The 21650-nt window shown below is 41.1% G+C and overlaps 2 protein-coding genes and 1 long non-coding RNA gene across 5 annotated transcripts in view; 2 read left to right on the forward strand and 1 right to left on the reverse strand.

The window, feature by feature from the left end:
- Positions 1-7969, forward strand: part of LOC119484320 (dual specificity protein phosphatase CDC14AB-like) — a 22079-nt gene extending 14110 nt beyond the window's left edge. Inside the window, exons 11-16 of one of the 3 annotated variants that reach the window (XM_037763058.1) lie at positions 96-240; positions 615-715; positions 820-867; positions 2571-2699; positions 5011-5353; positions 7810-7969. In XM_037763058.1, the coding sequence (XP_037618986.1) occupies positions 96-240; positions 615-715; positions 820-867; positions 2571-2699; positions 5011-5353; positions 7810-7839 (796 nt within the window). In that variant the 3' untranslated portion in view covers positions 7840-7969. The remainder of the gene's footprint in view (positions 1-95; positions 241-614; positions 716-819; positions 868-2570; positions 2700-5010; positions 5354-7809) is intronic. The other 2 variants (XM_037763059.1, XM_037763060.1) reach the window with 2 other exon arrangements.
- A 762-nt stretch (positions 7970-8731) lies between these two features.
- LOC119484315 lies at positions 8732-9244 on the reverse strand. Its single transcript, XR_005205956.1, has 2 exons — positions 9156-9244; positions 8732-9026 (listed from the first exon to the last, which is right to left on the reverse strand). It is a non-coding gene; the product is annotated as an uncharacterized LOC119484315 (long non-coding RNA).
- Positions 9245-11882: 2638 nt separating this feature from the next.
- On the forward strand, positions 11883-21083 carry LOC119484319 (vascular cell adhesion protein 1-like). The gene is made up of 2 exons (XM_037763057.1): positions 11883-12171; positions 20580-21083. The coding sequence occupies exons 1-2, from the start codon at positions 12099-12101 to the stop codon at positions 20945-20947; spliced, it is 441 nt and encodes a 146-aa protein (XP_037618985.1). The 5' UTR covers positions 11883-12098; the 3' UTR covers positions 20948-21083.
- The last annotated feature ends 567 nt before the right edge of the window (positions 21084-21650 follow it).

The raw sequence follows: 21650 nt of genomic DNA on the forward strand, positions 1-21650 counted from the left end.
CTACTAGAGCCTTTAAAGCAGCCTGTTGGTGGCTTATAATGAGCTTTACCTCTAACAGATGTGTGTGATGTGTGTGTGTGTGTGTGTGTGTGTAGGAAGCAGGCAGCGCTGTGGTTGCTAGGCGACAGCCAGCGTTCCCAGACGGTCCAGCTGGAGGAGAGGGGGGGGGTGTCTCACCTCATCACCAGTATGGACGACCTCACCTTGACCAGCTCCCCCCACAGCAGCAGTCTGCACGAGGTACCACACACGCGCACACACACACACACACACACACACACACAGTACACTGCAACACACACTGTAACACACACACAGTACACAGTAACACACACACAGTACACAGCAGTACACACTGTAACACACACTGTAACACACACACACAGTACACTGCAACACCCACTGTAATACACACACACACACACACACACACAGTACACTGCAACACACACTGTAACACACACACAGTACACAGTAACACACACACACACACACACACACACACAGTACACAGCAGTACACACTGTAACACACACTGTAACACACACACACAGTACACTGCAACACACACTGTAACACACGTGGTGACGTGGTGCGTTTGTTTTGTCCTCCAGAGTGAGACGGTGGACGGAGGACTGAGTCTGACTCAGGGAGACAAACTGAGAGCCTTAAAGAGCCGGCGTCCCCCCCGACCCGCCACCACCGGAGCTCTCAGGTACCGGGTCCCAGACCAGAACCAGAACCAGCCTGGACGGCTGCGTTCCCATAGAAACAGAAGTATGATGATGTGAGGGTTTAACGTGTCCTGTTGTCTTTCAGACTGGAGGAGATGAAGATCCACAGCAGGTCGGCCTCTCAGCCAATCAGGTAACTCTCTGCTCCTCAGCTGGTCTGGGTCTGTGGGCTGTTTAACCCTGACTCTGGTCTGACAGCTGGTCTGGGTCTGTGGGCTGTTTAACCCTGACTCTGGTCTGACAGGACACAGAATAACTCTAACTGGGTCATCACAGAACTACGCCCATTTTCATCATTCATATACATCTTATAGCTGTAATCAATAACATGTATGAAGACATTAGTTATCTCGACAGTTGATGCCACAGCAACGGTCTGTTATACGTAGCAACAGTCTGCTATACACAGCAACGGTCTGTAATACACAGCAACAGTCTGCTATACACAGCAACGGTCTGTTATACACAGCAACGGTCTGTTATACGTAGCAACAGTCTGCTATACACAGCAACGGTCTGTTATACACAGCAACAGTCTGCTATACACAGCAACGGTCTGTTATACACAGCAACGGTCTGCTATACACAGCAACGGTCTGCTATACACAGCAACGGTCTGTTATACGCAGCAACGGTCTGTTATACGCAGCAACGGTCTGTTATACGCAGCAACGGTCTGCTATACACAGCAACGGTCTGCTATACACAGCAACTGTCTGTTATACACAGCAACGGTCTGCTATACACAGCAACGGTCTGTTATACACAGCAACGGTCTGTTATACACAGCAACGGTCTGCTATACACAGCAACGGTCTGCAAAACACAGCAACGGTCTGTTATACACAGCAGCGGTCTGCTATACGTAGCAACGGTCTGCTATACACAGCAACGGTCTGTTATACATAGCAACGGTCTGCTATACACAGCAACGGTCTGTTATACACAGAAACGGTCTGTTATACATAGCAACGGTCTGCTATACACAGCAACGGTCTGTTATACGTAGCAATGGTCTGCTATACACAGCAACGGTCTGCTATACACATCAACGGTCTGCTATACGCAGCAACGGTCTGTAATACATAGCAACGGTCTGCTATACCCAGCAACGGTCTGTTATACACAGAAACGGTTTGTTATACGTAGCAACGGTCTGCTATACGTAGCAACGGTCTGTTATACACAGCAACGGTCTGTTATACACAGCAATGGTCTGTTATACGTAGCAACGGTCTGTTATACGTAGCAACGGTCTGCTATACACAGCAACGGTCTGTTATACACAGCAACGGTCTGCTATACGTTGCAACGGTCTGCTATACGTAGCAACGGTCTGCTTTACGTAGCAACGATCTGCTATACGTCGCAACGGCCTGCTATACGTAGCAACGGTATACGTAGCAATGGTCTGCTATACGTAGCAACGGTCTGCTATACCTAGCAACGGTCTGTAATACGTAGCAACGGTCTGCTATACGCAGCAACGGTCTGTTATACGCAGAAACGGTCTGTTATACGCAGCAACGGCCTGCTATACGCAGCAACGGCCTGCTATACGCAGCAACGGCCTGCTTTACGCAGCAACGGCCTGCTATACGCAGCAACGGCCTGCTATACGCAGCAACGGTCTGCTATACATAGCAACGGTCTGCTATACACAGCGATGGTAGAACGCCGTGATTGACCAATCAGAATGGAGTATTCAACAACGCCGTGTAGTAAACAGATATATCAGCTCAGACGTTCATGAGTGTGTGTTGTTTCTCACTAATCGTTGCTGATAACGAGCAGTAATCGATACACGTATTGATCGTCATACGTGTCTGTGTTCAGGTGGTCAATGGGTGGCGGTCAGGGCCCCTCCTCCCCCCTCAAGTCCTCCAAATTCCCAGCATCCTCTTCTTCTGCTGCCGCCAAGAGGATCGGAAGGAGTCCTTCGTCAACGGCGTCCAACATCAGGAGGTCAGTGTTACCATCCACTTCCTGTTTGACTTCCTGTCGGACTCACCTGACTTCCTGTCTGACTTCCTGTCTGTATGGTATCAGATCATCTCTTAGTAGTGCCATTTGTAAGAATCAACATGTGGTAGTACTTGTAGGTAATCAAACCCTTCTAGTAGCTCTTAGTACTTCAACTCCACTAACAAAAGCTGTTTGTACTAATACTTAGCTAGTAGTACTTCCTGCTCCTGATGGTTAGGGTTAGATACAGAGGTCAAAGGTCATGTATGTACCTGTACGTATATGATGACCTCTGGTGCTCTGGTACCAAGGCGACCCTCTGGTTCTCCGTTAGAGGCGACCCTCTGGTTCTCCGTTAGAGGCGACCCTCTGGTTCTCCGTTAGAGGCGACCCTCTGGTTCTCCGTTAGAGGCGACCCTCTGGTTCTCCGTTAGAGGTGACCCTCTGGTTCTCCGTTAGAGGTGACCCTCTGGTTCTCTGTTAGAGGTGACCCTCTGGTTCTCCTGTTAGAGACGACCCTCTGGTTCTCTGTTAGAGGTGACCCTCTGGTTCTCCTGTTAGAGGCGACCCTCTGGTTCTCCGTTAGAGGTGACCCTCTGGTTCTCCGTTAGAGGTGACCCTCTGGTTCTCCGTTAGAGGTGACCCTCTGGTTCTCCTGTTAGAGACGACCCTCTGGTTCTCCTGTTAGAGACGACCCTCTGGTTCTCCGTTAGAGGTGACCCTCTGGTTCTCCGTTAGAGGTGACCCTCTGGTTCTCTGTTAGAGGTGACCCTCTGGTTCTCCGTTAGAGGTGACCCTCTGGTTCTCCTGTTAGAGACGACCCTCTGGTTCTCTGTTAGAGGTGACCCTCTGGTTCTCCTGTTAGAGGTGACCCTCTGGTTCTCTGTTAGAGGTGACCCTCTGGTTCTCCGTTAGAGGTGACCCTCTGGTTCTCCGTTAGAGGTGACCCTCTGGTTCTCCGTTAGAGGTGACCCTCTGGTTCTCCGTTAGAGGTGACCCTCTGGTTCTCTGTTAGAGGTGACCCTCTGGTTCTCCTGTTAGAGACGACCCTCTGGTTCTCCGTTAGAGGTGACCCTCTGGTTCTCCTGTTAGAGACGACCCTCTGGTTCTCTGTTAGAGGTGACCCTCTGGTTCTCTGTTAGAGGTGACCCTCTGGTTCTCCGGTTAGAGGTGACCCTCTGGTTCTCCGGGGAGTACTCCAACACAGCGGCGCTCAGCCGGGGACTCGTGAGTATCCCCTCACCCGCCCGGCGCCTCTCAACCTGGGCGGAAAAGGAGAGAGTCCAGCTCCTCTCCAGGAGTTTGGTTCCAGAACCAGAGCTATGCCTGGAGGTGGAGCGGTACCAACTATATGTAGTTGGTACTGTTCCACCTCCCACACCACCTCTGGATTCCTTTGCCAGAGAGGTGACGTTCCACGTACCTAGAACCAGTCTGAGATGCCTTTACCTGCCGCCTGGCTTACACTGCACCCGACTCCAATGCCTATCGTACCTGTTAGTACTAATACACAGCCTGTAGTAGCTGTTAGTACTAATACACAGCCTGTAGTACTAATACACAGCCTGTAGTAGCTGTTAGTACTAATACACAGCCTGTAGTACTAATACACAGCCTGTAGTAGCTGTTAGTACTAATACACAGCCTGTAGTAGTACTAGTACACAGCCTGTAGTAGCTGTTAGTACTAATACACAGCCTGTAGTAGCTGTTAGTACTAATACACAGCCTGTAGTACTAATACACAGCCTGTAGTAGCTGTTAGTACTAATACACAGCCTGTAGTAGTACTAGTACACAGCCTGTAGTAGCTGTTAGTACTAATACACAGCCTGTAGTAGCTGTTAGTACTAATACACAGCCTGTAGTAGTACTAGTACACAGCCTGTAGTAGCTGTTAGTACTAATACACAGCCTGTAGTAGTACTAATACACAGCCTGTAGTAGCTGTTAGTACTAATACACAGCCTGTAGTAGTACTAGTACACAGCCTGTAGTAGCTGTTAGTACTAATACACAGCCTGTAGTAGCTGTTAGTACTAATACACAGCCTGTAGTAGCTGTTAGTACTAATACACAGCCTGTAGTAGTACTAATACACAGCCTGTAGTAGCTGTTAGTACTAATACACAGCCTGTAGTAGTACTAATACACAGCCTGTAGTAGCTGTTAGTACTAATACACAGCCTGTAGTAGTGCTAGTACACAGCCTGTATCCCCCCCCCCCCCCCCCCAGCTGTCTGTGTGTTGTTATACTGTGTTGATAACCTGTCCCCTCCCCTTCCCCCCCCCCCCCCCCCCCCCCCCCCCAGCTCGCGGTTGGCCAGCTCTCTCGGTGATCTTTACGGTGCCGACGTGGACGAGGACAGAACCGCTCCGTACTCCCCTCTTCTTCCTCCTCCTTCCTCCTCCTCCTCCTCCTCCTCTGTGTCTATCAGCTCAACCTCCTCCCCTCTGGCCCCGCCCTCTCTGTGTCGCTATGGTAACGGTCCTCGCAGCGCGCAGCACGAGGTCAACAACAACGGCGGTCTGTACGGGGGCTCTGCGGTGCCCAGCGGCAGGCCGGGGCCTCAGGACTTCAGCCCCTATAGGGGCCCGGGGCCCTACGGCCCTCTGAAGGGCCCGGCAGGACGCTACCTGAGCCGCTCCATACCTGTAAGTCCTCTGACACAGCAGCAGCTCAGCCCCACTCCTCTCTGCTGATTGGTTCTCTCTGTTCTGACATCATCAACACACCGGATGCAGCTGGATGGTCCACTAGATCATTCAGGTTCAAATAGAACATCAATAATAACATCAATAATAACATCAAATAATATCAATAATAACATCAATAATAACATCAATAATAACATCAATAATAACATCAAATAATAACATCAATAATAACATCAGATAACATCAATAATATCAATAATAACATCAATAATAACATCAAATAATAACATCAATAATAACATCAATAATAACATCAGATAACATCAATAATATCAATAATAACATCAATAATAACATCAATAATAACATCAAATGATAAAATCAATAATATCAAATAATAACATCAATAATCACATCAAATGATAACATCAATGATAACATCAATAATAACATCAAATAATAACATCAATAATAACATCAAATAATAACATCAATAATAACATCAATAATAACATCAGATAATATCAATAATAACATCAAATAATAACATCAATAATAACATCAATAATAACATCAATAATAACATCAAATAATAACATCAATAATAACATCAATAATAACATCAGATAACATCAATAATAACATCAAATAATAACATCAATAATAACATCAATAATAACATCAAATAATAACATCAATAATAACATCAGATAACATCAATAATAACATCAGATAACATCAATATTAACATCAGTAATAACATCAATAATAACATCAGATAATAACGTCAATAATAACATCAGATAATATCAATAATAAAATCAGATAACGTCAATAATAACATCAATAATAACATCAGATAACATCAATAATAACATCAGATAATAACATCAATAATAACATCAGATAACATCAATAATAACATCAATAATAACATCAATAATAACATCAATAATAACATCAGATAACATCAATAATAACATCAATAATAACATCAATAATAACATCAGATAACATCAATAATAACATCAATATTAACATCAATAATAACATCAATAATAACATCCGCTGTGTTCCTGATCTCAGTCTGCTGTCTCTACAGCAGAGGTCACATGACCAGGTGTGAATCATGTTTTCTCTCAGATTAATGAGTTTCATATTAACTTCACTAACATGGAGCTGCTGCTGATCTGAGGAACCAGGAGGGTTAGTGTGGGTTTACTCCGGTTCTCAGGTTTCCTCCCACAGTCCAAAGACATGCAGGTTAGTGTGGGTTTACTCCAGGTTCTCAGGTTTCCTCCCACAGTCTAAAGACATGCAGGTTAGTGTGGGTTTACTCCGGTTCTCAGGTTTCCTCCCACAGTCCAAAGACATGCAGGTTAGTGTGGGTTTACTCCGGTTCTCAGGTTTCCTCCCACAGTCCAAAGACATGCAGGTTAGTGTGGGTTTACTCCGGTCCTCAGGTTTCCTCCCACAGTCTAAAGACATGCAGGTTAGTGTGGGTTTACTCCGGGTACTCAGGTTTCCTCCCACAGTCCAAAGACATGCAGGTTCATTGTTGACTGTAAATGTCCTGTAGGTGTGAATATGAGTGTGAATGGTGTCTTTCTCTATGTGTCCCCCCCCCATCTCCCTATACCCTATATCATATATCTATATTATAGATATAGATATAGATATATGTATATAGTATATACAGTGCGTATATATACATAGATGTATACAGCATATATATAGATGTATACAGTATATACAGTGTGTATATATATAGATATATATAGAGTATATATAGATGTATAGAGTATATACAGTGTGTGTATATATATATATATATATATATATAGAGTATATATAGATGTATAGAGTATATACAGTGTGTGTATATATATATAGATATATATAGAGTATATATAGATGTATAGAGTATATACAGTGTGTATATATATAGATATATATATATATAGAGTATATATAGATGTATAGAGTATATACAGTGTGTATATATATAGATATATATATATATAGAGTATATATAGATGTCTACAGTATATACAGTGTGTATATATATAGATATATATATATAGATGTATAGAGTATATACAGTGTGTGTATATATATATATAGATATATATAGAGTATATATAGATGTATAGAGTATATACAGTGTGTATATATATATATATAGAGAGTATATATAGATGTATAGAGTATATACAGTGTGTATATATATATATATATAGAGTATATATAGATGTATAGAGTATATACAGTGTGTATATATAGATATATATATAGAGTATATATAGATGTATAGAGTATATACAGTGTGTATATATATAGATATATATATATAGAGTATATATAGATGTGTCAGCGGAGCATCAGAACCAGACCGTGGACTGTTAAAGGACAGAGACGATATCTGACTGCTGTCTTCATCTTTTGTCTTTCAGTCTCTTCAGTCCGACTACATCCAGTACTAGAACTACAGATCTCACCTGAGGACACATTACCCACAATCCCCTCTGTGGAGCAGCAGGAGCTGCCTGTTAATACGATGTAATCTACAGAAGAAGATTTATTTAGATAAAGAAGACTCATTTTATAAGAAGATATTTTTGTTTTGTTTTTTATGAACTGAAGGATCCGCTGACGACGACTCTCTCTCTGTCGTCATGGTTACAGTATTTACCTCCCGTCTCCGACTTGTGATTGGTCGGAGTTTAGTCTCTCTAATCAGCAGCAATAATAACAGTAGAAGAAGAAGGGACCCGAAACTCAGGAAAACACACCTGTGTGTGTGTGTGTGTGTGTGTGTGTGTGCGCGCGTGCGTGCGTGCGTGCGTGCGTGCGTGTGCATGTGTCGACGCCCACTCAGCCTTAAAGAGGCTTCTGATTGGTCGTCTTGTTGGTTCAGTTAACTGATGATTTGAAGTATTTCTGTTTTTATTCAGTTTCATCAGATAGATAATATCTAATAAATTATCATTATGTTGAAGCTAACAGCTAACTGAAGCTAACAGCTAACTGAAGCTAACTGAAGCTAACAGCTAACTGAAGCTAACAGCTAACTGAAGCTAACAGCTAACTGAAGCTAACAGCTAACTGTAGCTAACTGAAGCTAACAGCTAACTGAAGCTAACAGCTAACTGAAGCTAACAGCTAACTGAAGCTAACAGCTAACTGGAGCTAACTGAAGCTAACAGCTAACTGAAGCTAACTGAAGCTAACAGCTAACTGAAGCTAACAGCTAACTGAAGCTAACTTAAGCTAACAGCTAACTGAAGCTAACAGATAACTGGAGCTAACTGAAGCTAACAGCTAACTGAAGCTAACAGCTAACTGAAGCTAACTGAAGCTAACAGCTAACTGTAGCTAACTGAAGCTAACAGCTAACAGAAGCTAACAGCTAACTGAAGCTAACTGCTATCTCTGCGTTAACTTTAACGTCAGAAGAAGACGTCGGTACGTACGTTATCTCTGCGTTAACTTTAACGTCAGAAGAAGACGTCGGTACGTACGTTAACTCTGCGTTAACTTTAACGTCAGAGGAAGACGTCGGTACATACGTTATCTCTGCGTTAACGTTAACGTCAGAGGAAGACGTCGGTACGTACGTTATCTCTGCGTTAACGTTAACGTCAGAGGAAAACGTCGGTACGTTTGTTATCTCTGCGTTAACTTTAACGTCAGAGGAAGACGTCGGTACGTTCGTTATCTCTGCGTTAACTTTAACGTCAGAGGAAGACGTCGGTACGTTAACTTTAACGTCAGAAGAAGACGTCGTTACGTTTGTTACCTCTGCGTTAACTTTAACGGCAGAGGAAGACGTCGGTACGTTTGTTACCTCTGCGTTAACTTTAACGTCAGAGGAAGACGTCGGTACGTTAACTTTAACGTCAGAAGAAGACGTCGGTACGTTTGTTACCTCTGCGTTAACTTTAACGGCAGAGGAAGACGTCGGTACGTTTGTATCTCTGCGTTAACTTTAACGTCAGAAGAAGACGTCAGTACGTTTGTTACCTCTGCGTTAACTTTAACGTCAGAGAAAGACGTCGGTACGTACGTTATCTCTGCGTTAACTTTAACGGCAGAGGAAGACGTCGGTACGTACGTTATCTCTGCGTTAACTTTAACGTCAGAGGAAGACGTCGGTACGTTAACTTTAACGTGTACCAGGTGTGAACAGTGTATTAATATGTCTCTAAATGTCTCTCAGGCTCTGAAGTGCCTTCAACGTGTTAAAGGAGCTTTACTTTCATACACGGCAGCAGAGGGCTTTTATTTTGGAAGAACCACATCCTGGTTGATGGTGTTTAAATGAAGTACTCTGATCGTGTATTTTAAGGTGGTATTTTATTGTATTAAAGGGAAACGTAGAAACTAACTCGTAGATTTCAGTTTTTATCGGAGATGGAAAATAAACAAATTATTCTTCTGACGCTGTTTCCTGTTTCCTGTTTCCTGTTTCCAGATCTGTGACGGGTACATTTACTCAAGTACCGTACTGAAGTACGAGTTCCAGGTACTTCTACTTGAGTATTTGTATTTTCTGTTCCTTCCTTCTTCCCCGTCTCGGAGGGGAACTTTATATTTACTGGGTTTCTAGAATCTGATGAAATAGTTTATTGAAAATATGAGTTGATCATCAGAAAAGGAATCAAATACCTGAATCAGGTTGAATTCTGGGTAATGATGACGGTCAGACATGTGACCTGAACCTTCAGGTGACACACAACAAAACCAGGAAGTGACTTTGGTCACATGACTCACACTGAGAGTCAGTCAGTCAATCAGTCAGTCAATCAATCAATCAGTCAATCAGTCAATCAATCAGTCAGTCAATCAGTCAGTCAATCGATCAATCAGTCAGTCAATCAATCAGTCAGTCAATCAGTCAGTCAATCAGTCAGTCAATCAATCAGTCAGCCAATCAGTCAGTCAATCAGTCAGTCAATCAGTCAGTCAATCAATCAGTCAGCCAATCAGTCAGTCAATCAATCAATCAGTCAATCAGTCAATCAATCAGTCAGTCAATCAATCAATCAGTCAGTCAATCAGTCAGTCAGTCAATCAGTCAATCAGTCAGTCAATCAGTCAGTCAATCAATCAATCAATCAATCAGTCAGTCAATCAGTCAGTCAATCAATCAGTCAGTCAATCAATCAGTCAATCAATCAGTCAGTCAATCAATCAATCAATCAGTCAATCAGTCAATCAATCAGTCAGTCAATCAATCAATCAGTCAATCAGTCAATCAATCAGTCAGTCAATCAATCAGTCAGTCAATCAATCAGTCAGTCAATCAATCAGTCAGTCAATCAGTCAGTCAATCAATCAATCAGTCAGTCAATCAGTCAATCAATCAATCAGTCAATCAATTCATCATCAATCAGTCAATAAATCAATCAGTCAGTCAATCAATCAATCAATCAATCAGTCAATCAGTCAGTCAATCAATCAGTCAGTCAATCAGTCAGTCAATCAATCAGTCAGTCAATCAGTCAGTCAATCAATCAATCAATCAGTCAATACGTCTCTTTACAGTGTAAAGTCAAGGGTCCCTTACTGTAAAGAGACGTAAAGTCAAGGGTCCCTTACTGTAAAGAGACGTAAAGTCAAGGGTCCCTTACTGCAAAGAGACGTAAAGTCAAGGTCCCTTACTGTAAAGAGACGTAAAGTCAAGGGTCCCTTACTGTAAAGAGACGTAAAGTCAATGGTCCCTTACTGTAAAGAGACGTAAAGTCAAGGGTCCCTTACTGTAAAGAGACGTAAAGTCAAGGGTCCCTTACTGCAAAGAGACGTAAAGTCAAGGTCCCTTACTGTAAAGAGACGTAAAGTCAAGGGTCCCTTACTGTAAAGAGACGTAAAGTCAAGGGTCCCTTACTGTAAAGAGACGTAAAGTCAATGGTCCCTTACTGTAAAGAGACGTAAAGTCAAGGGTCCCTTACTGTAAAGAGACGTAAAGTCAATGGTCCCTTACTGTAAAGAGACGTAAAGTCAAGGGTCCCTTACTGTAAAGAGACGTAAAGTCAAGGGTCCCTTACTGCAAAGAGACGTAAAGTCAGGGTCCCTTACTGCAAAGAGACGTAAAGTCAAGGGTCCCTTACTGCAAAGAGACGTAAAGTCAAGGGTCCCTTACTGCAAAGAGACGTAAAGTCAAGGGTCCCTTACTGCAAAGAGACGTAAAGTGAAGGGTCCCTTACTGCAAAGAGACGTAAAGTCAGGGTCCCTTACTGCAAAGAGACATAAAGGCAAGGGTCCCTTACTGCAAAGAGACGTAAAGTCAGGGTCCCTTACTGCAAAGAGACGTAAAGTCAAGGGTCCCTTACTGTAAAGAGAGAGAGAGAGAGAGAGAGAGAGAGAGAGAGAGAGAGAATGAAAGAGAAAGAAAAGGAGAGTATTAATGAAAGTAATGTTTGAGGTCCCGTCTGTCCTGCAGAGGGAGCCATCCTCTCTAGACTGAGAATCACAGAGAGAGGGAAGTAGAGAGAGGGAGGTAGAGAGACATTCAGACAGACAGAGAGAGAGAGAAGGAGAGAGACAGACATAAAGAGATGGAGGGGTGGGGGGGGCAGAGGGAGATAAAGAGGTTCAGAGGAGGCGTCTGCTTTCACAGATCGACTGTTTGCTGAGGAACTGATTCAGAGGAACGTCGACACGAAGGAGACGCTGCTGCTCTCTGCTCTCTGTTCTCTGGTTATCTCTTCTTTCTTTCTTTCATTCTTTCATTCTTTTATTCATGTGTTCATCAGTCTGCTGGTTAAACCCTCTGAGGAGTGAGATGTTTGTCTGCAGGATTTCTGTTCTCTCAGGTGAGTAAGAATCATTTCAATCATCAGTGATATATTTGATTCTGATGTTAAACTGTTTATTCCTGTTGTCCTGTCAGTGTGTGTTTAATACAGAAGAATAACTTATTATTATTATTATTATTATAATTATAACTTATTGATAATAATAACTTAATAATAATAATAAAGAGACAAACGTTATAAAAGGAGGAACATTTCTCTTTATTGATTATAAATCAGTCCGTTTATCAGAGTTGGTAAACATCAGGTGACTCTCTGAGGGGTCACGACCCCCATTTTGAGAAACTCTGTGGACTTGTGAATTTATTTATTTGATGAGTTTATTACTTTTTTATTGTTTCAAACATCAGATTTAACGTTATTTATCTCTATTATCGTTCATGTGAAGCTTTAGATAAAAGACGATATTATTAATGTGGTGTGTTGTTAATGTTCTACAATATAGTAAAATAACACAATACAGTATAACATGAAACAGTATAACAATATAACATAATACAATATAACATGATTCAGTATAACATTAGAACATAATATAATATAATACAGTATTACAATATAACAATACAATATAATATAATACAGTATAACAATAGAACATAATACAATATAATATAATACAGTATAACATGAAACAGTATAACAATATAACATAATATAATATAATACAGTATAACATGACACAGTATAACAATATAACATAATACAATATAATATAATACAGTATAACAATATAATATAATACAGCATAACAATATAACAATACAGTATAACAATATAACATCACAATATAATATAACAACAGTATAACAATATAACATTATAATATAACAATACAATGACAAAATACAGTATAATAATATAATATAAAATAATACAATATGATATAACAGTATAACAATAGAACATAATACAATATAACATGATATAGTATAACAATATAACATAATATAATGTAATACAGTATAACAATATAACAATACAATATAACAACACAAATATAACAATATAACATAATACAATATAATATTATACAGTATAACAATATAACAAAATACAATATAACAATACAATTTAACCCAACACAGTATAGAAATATAATAATGCAACATAACATAATACAATATAACAATGCAATATAACATAATACAATATAACAATATAACAAATGCAATATAACATTATAACATAACAATACAATATGGCATAATACAGTATAATAATAAAACAATATAACATAATAAAATGTAATATAATACAGTATAACAATATAACATAATACAATATTACAATATAAAATAATACAATATAGCAATATACCATAATACAATATAACAATATAACATAATACAACAACAATATTACATCACAATATAATATAACATAACAGTAAAAAAATATAACATTATAATATAACAATAAAATGAAATAATACAGTATAATAATATAATATAAAATAATACAATATAACATGACACAGTATAACAATATCCATCCATCCATCCATCCATCCATCTTCAACCACTTATCCGGGATCGGGTCGCGGGGGCAACAGCTCCAGCAGGGGACCCCAAACTTCCCTTTCCCGGGCCACATTAACCAGCTCTGACTGGGGGATCCCGAGGCGTTCCCAGGCCAGAGTAGAGATATAATCTCTCCACCTAGTCCTGGGTCTTCCCCGTGGTCTCCTCCCAGCTGGTCGTGCCTGGAACACCTCCCAAGGAAGGCACCCAGGAGGCATCCGTGCTAGATGCCCGAACCACCTCAACTGGCTCCTTTCGACGCAAAGGAGCAAGGACTCTACTCCGAGTCCCTCACGGATGACTGAGCTTCTTACCCTATCTCTAAGGGAGACGCCAGCCACCCTCCTGAGGAAACCCATTTCGGCCGCTTGCACCCGCGACCTCGTTCTTTCGGTCATGACCCAACCCTCATGACCATAGGTGAGAGTAGGAACGAAGATTGAACGGTAGATCGAGAGCTTTGCCTTCTGGCTCAGCTCTCTTTTCGTCACAACGGTGCGGTAAAGCGAATGCAATACCGCCCCTGCTGCTCCGATTCTCCGACCAATCTCACGTTCCATCGTCCCCTCACTCGCGAACAAGACCCCGAGATACTTAAACTCCTTCACTTGGGGTAAGGACTCATTCCCTACCCGGAGTAGGCAATCCACCGGTTTCCTGCTGAGAACCATGGCCTCAGATTTAGAGGTGCTGATTCTCATCCCGACTGCGTCACACTCGGCTGCGAATCGATCCAGTGAGTGCTGGAGGTCGCAGACCGATGATGCCAACAGGACCACATCATCTGCAAAAAGCAGCGATGAGATCCTCAGCACACCGATCTGCAAACCCTCCTCCACCCGACTACGCCTCGATATCCTGTCCATGAATATCACGAACAGGATTGGTGACAAAGCGCAGCCCTGGCGGAGGCCAACCTCCACCGGAAACGAGTCCGACTTACTGCCGAGGATCCGAACACAGCTCTCGCTTTGGGCGTACAGGGATTGGATGGCCCTGAGAAGTGCCCCCCTCACCCCATACTCCCGCAGCACCCCCCACAGTATCTCCCGGGGGACCCGGTCATATGCCTTCTCCAAGTCCACAAAACACATGTAGACTGGATGGGCATACTCCCAGGCCCCCTCCAGGATCCTTGCGAGAGTGAAGAGCTGGTCCGTTGTTCCACGGCCAGGACGGAATCCGCATTGTTCCTCTTCGATCTGAGGTTCGACTATCGGCCGAACCCTCCTTTCCAGCACCTTGGAGTAGACTTTACCAGGGAGGCTGAGCAGTGTGATACCCCTGTAATTGGCACACACTCTCTGGTCCCCCTTTTTGAAAAGGGGAACCACCACCCCGGTCTGCCACTCCTTAGGCACTGTCACCGACTTCCACGCGGTGTTGAAGAGACGTGTCATCCAAGACAGCCCCACCCCACCCAGAGCCTTCAGCATTTCTGGGCGGATCTCATCAATCCCCGGGGCTTTGCCACTGTGGAGTTGTTTGACTACCTCAGTGACTTCCACCAGGGTAATTGATGATGGTCCCCCATCAGCTTCCAGCTCTGCCTCTACCATAGAGGGCGTATTGGTCGGATTCAGAAGTTCCTCAAAGTGCTCCTTCCACCGCCCGATTACCTCCTCAGTTGAGGTCAACAGTGTCCCATCCTTACTGTACACAGCTTGGATGGTTCCCCGTTTCCCCCTCCTAAGGTGCCGGATGGTTTTCCAGAAGCACTTTGGTGCCGACCGAAAGTCCTCCATGGCTGCTCCGAACTCCTCCCACACCCGCTGCTTTGCCTCCGTCACGGCAGTGGCTGCTGCTCTTCGGGCCCGTCGGTACCCTGCAACTGCCTCCGGAGACCTCCGAGATAACATATCCCGGAAGGCCTCCTTCTTCAGTCGGACGGCTTCCCTGACCACCGGTGTCCACCACGGTGTTCGAGGGTTGCCGCCCCTTGAGGCACCTAAGACCTTAAAACCACAGCTCACCGCCGCAGCTTCAGCAATGGAAGCTTTGAACATCGTCCACTCGGGTTCAATGCCCCCAACCTCCACAGGGATGCCAGAAAAGCTCCGCCGGAGGTGTGAGTTGAAGATCTCTCGGACAGGGGCCTCCTCCAGACGTTCCCAGTTCACCCTCACTACGCGTTTGGGCTTACCAGGTCTGTCCAGAGTCTTCCCCCACCCTCTGACCCAACTCACCACCAGATGGTGATCAGTTGACAGCTCCGCCCCTCTCTTCACCCGAGTGTCCAAAACATGCGGCCTCAGATCAGATGATACGATTACAAAATCGATCATCGACCTTCGGCCTAGGGTGCTCTGGTACCACGTACACTTATGAGCATCCTTATGTTCGAACATGGTGTTCGTTATGGACAATCCATGACTAGCACAGAAGTCCAACAACAAACGACCACTCGGGTTTAGATCAGGGAGGCCGTTCCTCCCAATCACGCCACTCCAGGTGTCTCCATCGTTGCCCACGTGCGCGTTGAAGTCTCCCAGGAGAACTATGGAGTCCCCTACTGGAGCCCCATACAGGACTCCATTCAGGGTCTCCAAGAAGGCCGAATACTCCGAACTGCTGTTTGGTGCATACGCACAAACAACAGTCAGAGTTTTCCCCCCCATAACCCGAAGGCGTAGGGAGGCGACCCTCTCGTCCACCGGGGTAAACTCCAACGTAGCGGCACTCAGCTCATTTGTGAGTATCCCCACACCCGCCCGGCGCCTCACACCATGGGCAACTCCAGAGAAGAATAGAGTCCAACCCCTATCCAAGAGTACGGTTCCAGAACCGAGGCTGTGCGTAGAGGTAAGCCCTACCAGATCCAACTGATAGCGCTCCACCTCCCGCACAAGCTCCGGCTCCTTCCCCCACAGAGAGGTGACGTTCCACGTCCCCAGAGCCAGCCTCTGCCGCCCGGGTCCAGTCCGTCGAGGTCCCTGGCCTTCACTGCCACCCGTGTGGCAGCGCACCCGACCCAAGCGGTTCTTCCCGCAGGTGGTGAGCCCACAGGATGGAGAGGAGGGGGGTGCCACGTTCCTTTTTCGGGGTATCCCCGGCCGGGCTCCGTGGCAAGCCCGGCCACCAGACGCTCGTTGACGGGCCCTCCGTCTGGGCCTGGCTCCAGACGTGGGCCCCGGGCTTCCTCCGGGCCGGGTAACTCCTCCTCTGCCTCGTGTCGTCATTGGGTTTTTTGTGAACCATTCTTAGTCCGGCCCCTCACCTAAGACCAATTTGCCATGGGAGACCCTACCAGGAGCACGAGGCTCCAGACAACACAGCCCTCAGGGTCATAGGGACACACAAACCTCTCCACCACGTTAAGGTGATGGTTCCCGGAGAGGCAATAACAATATAACATAATATAATATAATACAGTATAACAATATAACAATATAACATAATACAATATAACATAACACAAATATAACAATATAACATAATACAATATAATATAATACAGTATAACAATATGACAAAATACAATATAACAATACAATTTAACATAACACAGTATAAAAATATAACAATGCAACATAACATAATACAATATAAAAATATAACAATGCAACATAATATAATAACAATACAATATGACATAATAGAGTTTAATAATAAAACAATATAACATAATAAAATGTAATATAATACAGTATAAAAATATAATATAACATAATACAATATAACATGACACAGTGTCAAAATATAACAATACAATATAACATAATACAGTGTAACAATATAACAATATAACATAATACAACATAACAATATAACATAATACAACATAACAATATAACGTAATACAATATAACAATATAACATAATACAATATAACAATATAACATAATACAACATAACAATATAAAATAATACAATATAACATAATACAATATAACAGTATAACACAATACAACATAACAATATAACACAATACAACATAACAATATAACATAATACAATATAGCAATATAACGTAATACAATATAACAATATAACATAATACAACATAACAATATAAAATAATACAACATAACAATATAAAATAATACAATATAACACAATACAACATAACAATATAACATAATACAATATAACAATATAACATAATACAATATAGGAATATAACATAATACAATATAACAATATAACACGATACAATATAACAATATAACATGATACAATATAGCAATATAACATAATACAATAAAACACGATACAATATAACAATATAACATAATACAATATAACAATATAACAATATAACATAATACAATATAACAATATAACACGATACAATATAACAATATAACATAATACAACATAACAATATAACATAATACAATATAATATAACATAATACAATATAGGAATATAACATAATACAATATAACAATATAACACGATACAATATAACAATATAACATGATACAATATAGCAATATAACATAATACAATAAAACACGATACAATATAACAATATAACATAATACAATATAACATAATACAATATAACAATATAAAATAATACAATATAACATAATACAATATAACAGTATAACACAATACAACATATCAATATAACATAATACAATATAACAATATAACACGATACAATATAGCAATATAACATAATACAATATAACAATATAAAATAATACAATATAACATAATACAATATAACAGTATAACACAATACAACATAACAATATAACATAATACAATATAACAATATAACACGATACAATATAGCAATATAACATAATACAATATAACAATATAACACGATACAATATAACAATATAACATAATACAATACAACAATATAACATAATACAATATAACAATATAACATAATACAATATAGCAATATAACATAATACAACATAACAATATAACGTAATACAATATAACAATATAACATAATACAATATAACAATATAACATAATACAATATAACAATATAAAATAATACAATATAACAATATAACATAATACAACATAACAATATAACATAATACAACATAACAATATAAAATAATACAATATAACATAATACAATATAACAGTATAACACAATACAACATAACAATATAACATAATACAATATAGCAATATAACGTAATACAATATAACAATATAACATAATACAATATAACAATATAACATAATACAATATAACATAATACAACATAACAATATAACATAATACAACATAACAATATAACATAATACAACATAACAATATAAAATAATACAACATAACAATATAAAATATAACAGTATAACACAATACAACATAACAATATAACATAATACAATATAACAATATAACATAATACAATATAGGAACATAACATAATACAATATAACAATATAACACGATACAATATAACAATATAACATGATACAATATAGCAATATAACATAATACAATATAACACGATACAATATAACAATATAACATAATACAATATAACAATATAACACGATACAATATAACAATATAACATAATACAATATAACAATATAACATAATACAATATAACAATATAACACGATACAATATAACAATATAACATAATACAATATAACAATATAACATAATACAATATAACAATATAACATAATACAATATAACAATATAACACAATACAATATAACAATATAACATAATACAACATAACAATATAACATAATACAATATAACAATATAACATAATACAACATAACAATATAAAATAATACAACATAACAATATAAAATAATACAATATAACATAATACAATATAACAGTATAACACAATACAACATATCAATATAACATAATACAATATAACAATATAACAATATAACACGATACAATATAGCAATATAACATAATACAATATAACAATATAAAATAATACAATATAACATAATACAATATAACAATATAACACAATACAACATAACAATATAACATAATACAATATAACAATATAACACGATACAATATAGCAATATAACATAATACAATATAACAATATAACACGATACAATATAACAATATAACATAATACAATACAACAATATAACATAATACAATATAACAATATAACATAATACAATATAGCAATATAACATAATACAACATAACAATATAACGTAATACAATATAACAATATAACATAATACAATATAACAACAATGACCGGCTAGTCTCTCCTCCTCAGTCTGGTTCAACCTAGTCTCTCTTCCTCAGTCTGGTTCAACCTAGTCTCTCCTCTTCAGTCTGGTTCAACCTAGTCTCTCTTCCTCAGTCTGGTTCAACCTAGTCTCTCTTCCTCAGTCTGGTTCAACCTAGTCTCTCCTCTTCAGTCTGGTTCAACCTAGTCTCTCCTCTTCAGTCTGGTTCAACCTAGTCTCTCCTCAGTCTGGTTCAACCTAGTCTCTCTTCCTCAGTCTGGTTCAACCTAGTCTCTCCTCCTCAGTCTGGTTCAACCTAGTCTCTCCTCTTCAGTCTGGTTCAACCTAGTCTCTCTTCCTCAGTCTGGTTCAACCTAGTCTCTCCTCTTCAGTCTGGTTCAACCTAGTCTCTCTTCCTCAGTCTGGTTCAACCTAGTCTCTCTTCCTCAGTCTGGTTCAACCTAGTCTCTCTTCCTCAGTCTGGTTCAACCTAGTCTCTCCTCTTCAGTCTGGTTCAACCTAGTCTCTCTTCCTCAGTCTGGTTCAACCTAGTCTCTCTTCCTCAGTCTGGTTCAACCTAGTCTCTCTTCCTGAGTCTGGTTCAACCTAGTCTCTGATCCTGGGTTTACTAATTCTGCTTTTGTGAAACAGGCCCGTGATGTCGTCGTGGTGCGTTCAGGGTCTGCTCAGTTACATCAGTGTTGTTGTTGTCTACCCTCCCAGCTGTGCTGCTGGTGTCATCGTGGTGCGTTCAGGGCCTGCGTGTGGACGTGTCTCCCAGAAGGCACCTGTTCAGACTGGGGGAGCGAGGGGAGCTGGTGTGCCGGGTCCAGGACTGTCCCACGATGCCAAGCGTCTCCTGGTCTCTGCTGGAGGACCGACCTCTGACGGCCTCCGTCAGCACCAACAGGACTCAGTCCGTGGTGACCTTTGACCCCGTGATGGTGGAGCATGAAGGAGCTCTGCTGTGTCGGGTCAGCTGTGGAGGACAGAAGAAGCAGGTCAAGACCTCCGTGCACGTTTACTGTGAGTTCACACACACACACACACACACACACACACACACACACACATACTCCAGTACACATTGAAGGTACTTGTACTTCAGAGTATTTCCATGTTCTGATACTCTCTGATGTAAACGTTGGTAATCTGCTGAGTCATGGTTCAGCTGAGTTCTGATGAGTCTTGGTTCAGCTGGGTCCTGATGAGTCGTGGTTCAGCTGGGTCCTGATGAGTCATGGTTCAGCTGGGTTTCAGCTGGTTTCTGATGAGTCATGGTTCAGCTGGGTTTCAGCTGGTTTCTGATGAGTCATGGTTCAGCTGGGTCCTGATGAGTCGTGGTTCAGCTGGGTTCTGATGAGTCATGGTTCAGCTGGGTTTCAGCTGGTTTCTGATGAGTCATGGTTCAGCTGGGTTTCAGCTGGTTTCTGATGAGTCTTGGTTCAGCTGGTTCCTGATGAGTCGTGGTTCAGCTGGGTTCTGATGAGTCGTGGTTCAGCTGGTTCCTGATGAGTCTTGGTTCAGCTGGGTCCTGATGAGTCTTGGTTCAGCTGGTTCCTGATGAGTCTTGGTTCAGCTGGGTCCTGATGAGTCTTGGTTCAGCTGGGTCCTGATGAGTCTTGGTTCAGCTGGGTCCTGATGAGTCTTGGTTCAGCTGGTTCCTGATGAGTCTTGGTTCAGCTGGGTCCTGATGAGTCTTGGTTCAGCTGGTTCCTGATGAGTCGTGGTTCAGCTGGGTCCTGATGAGTCGTGGTTCAGCTAGGTTCTGATGAGTCTTGGTTCAGCTGGTTC

This window comes from Sebastes umbrosus, unplaced genomic scaffold (assembly GCF_015220745.1).
Source record: "Sebastes umbrosus isolate fSebUmb1 unplaced genomic scaffold, fSebUmb1.pri scaffold_145_arrow_ctg1, whole genome shotgun sequence".
Classification (NCBI taxonomy): domain Eukaryota; kingdom Metazoa; phylum Chordata; class Actinopteri; order Perciformes; family Sebastidae; genus Sebastes; species Sebastes umbrosus.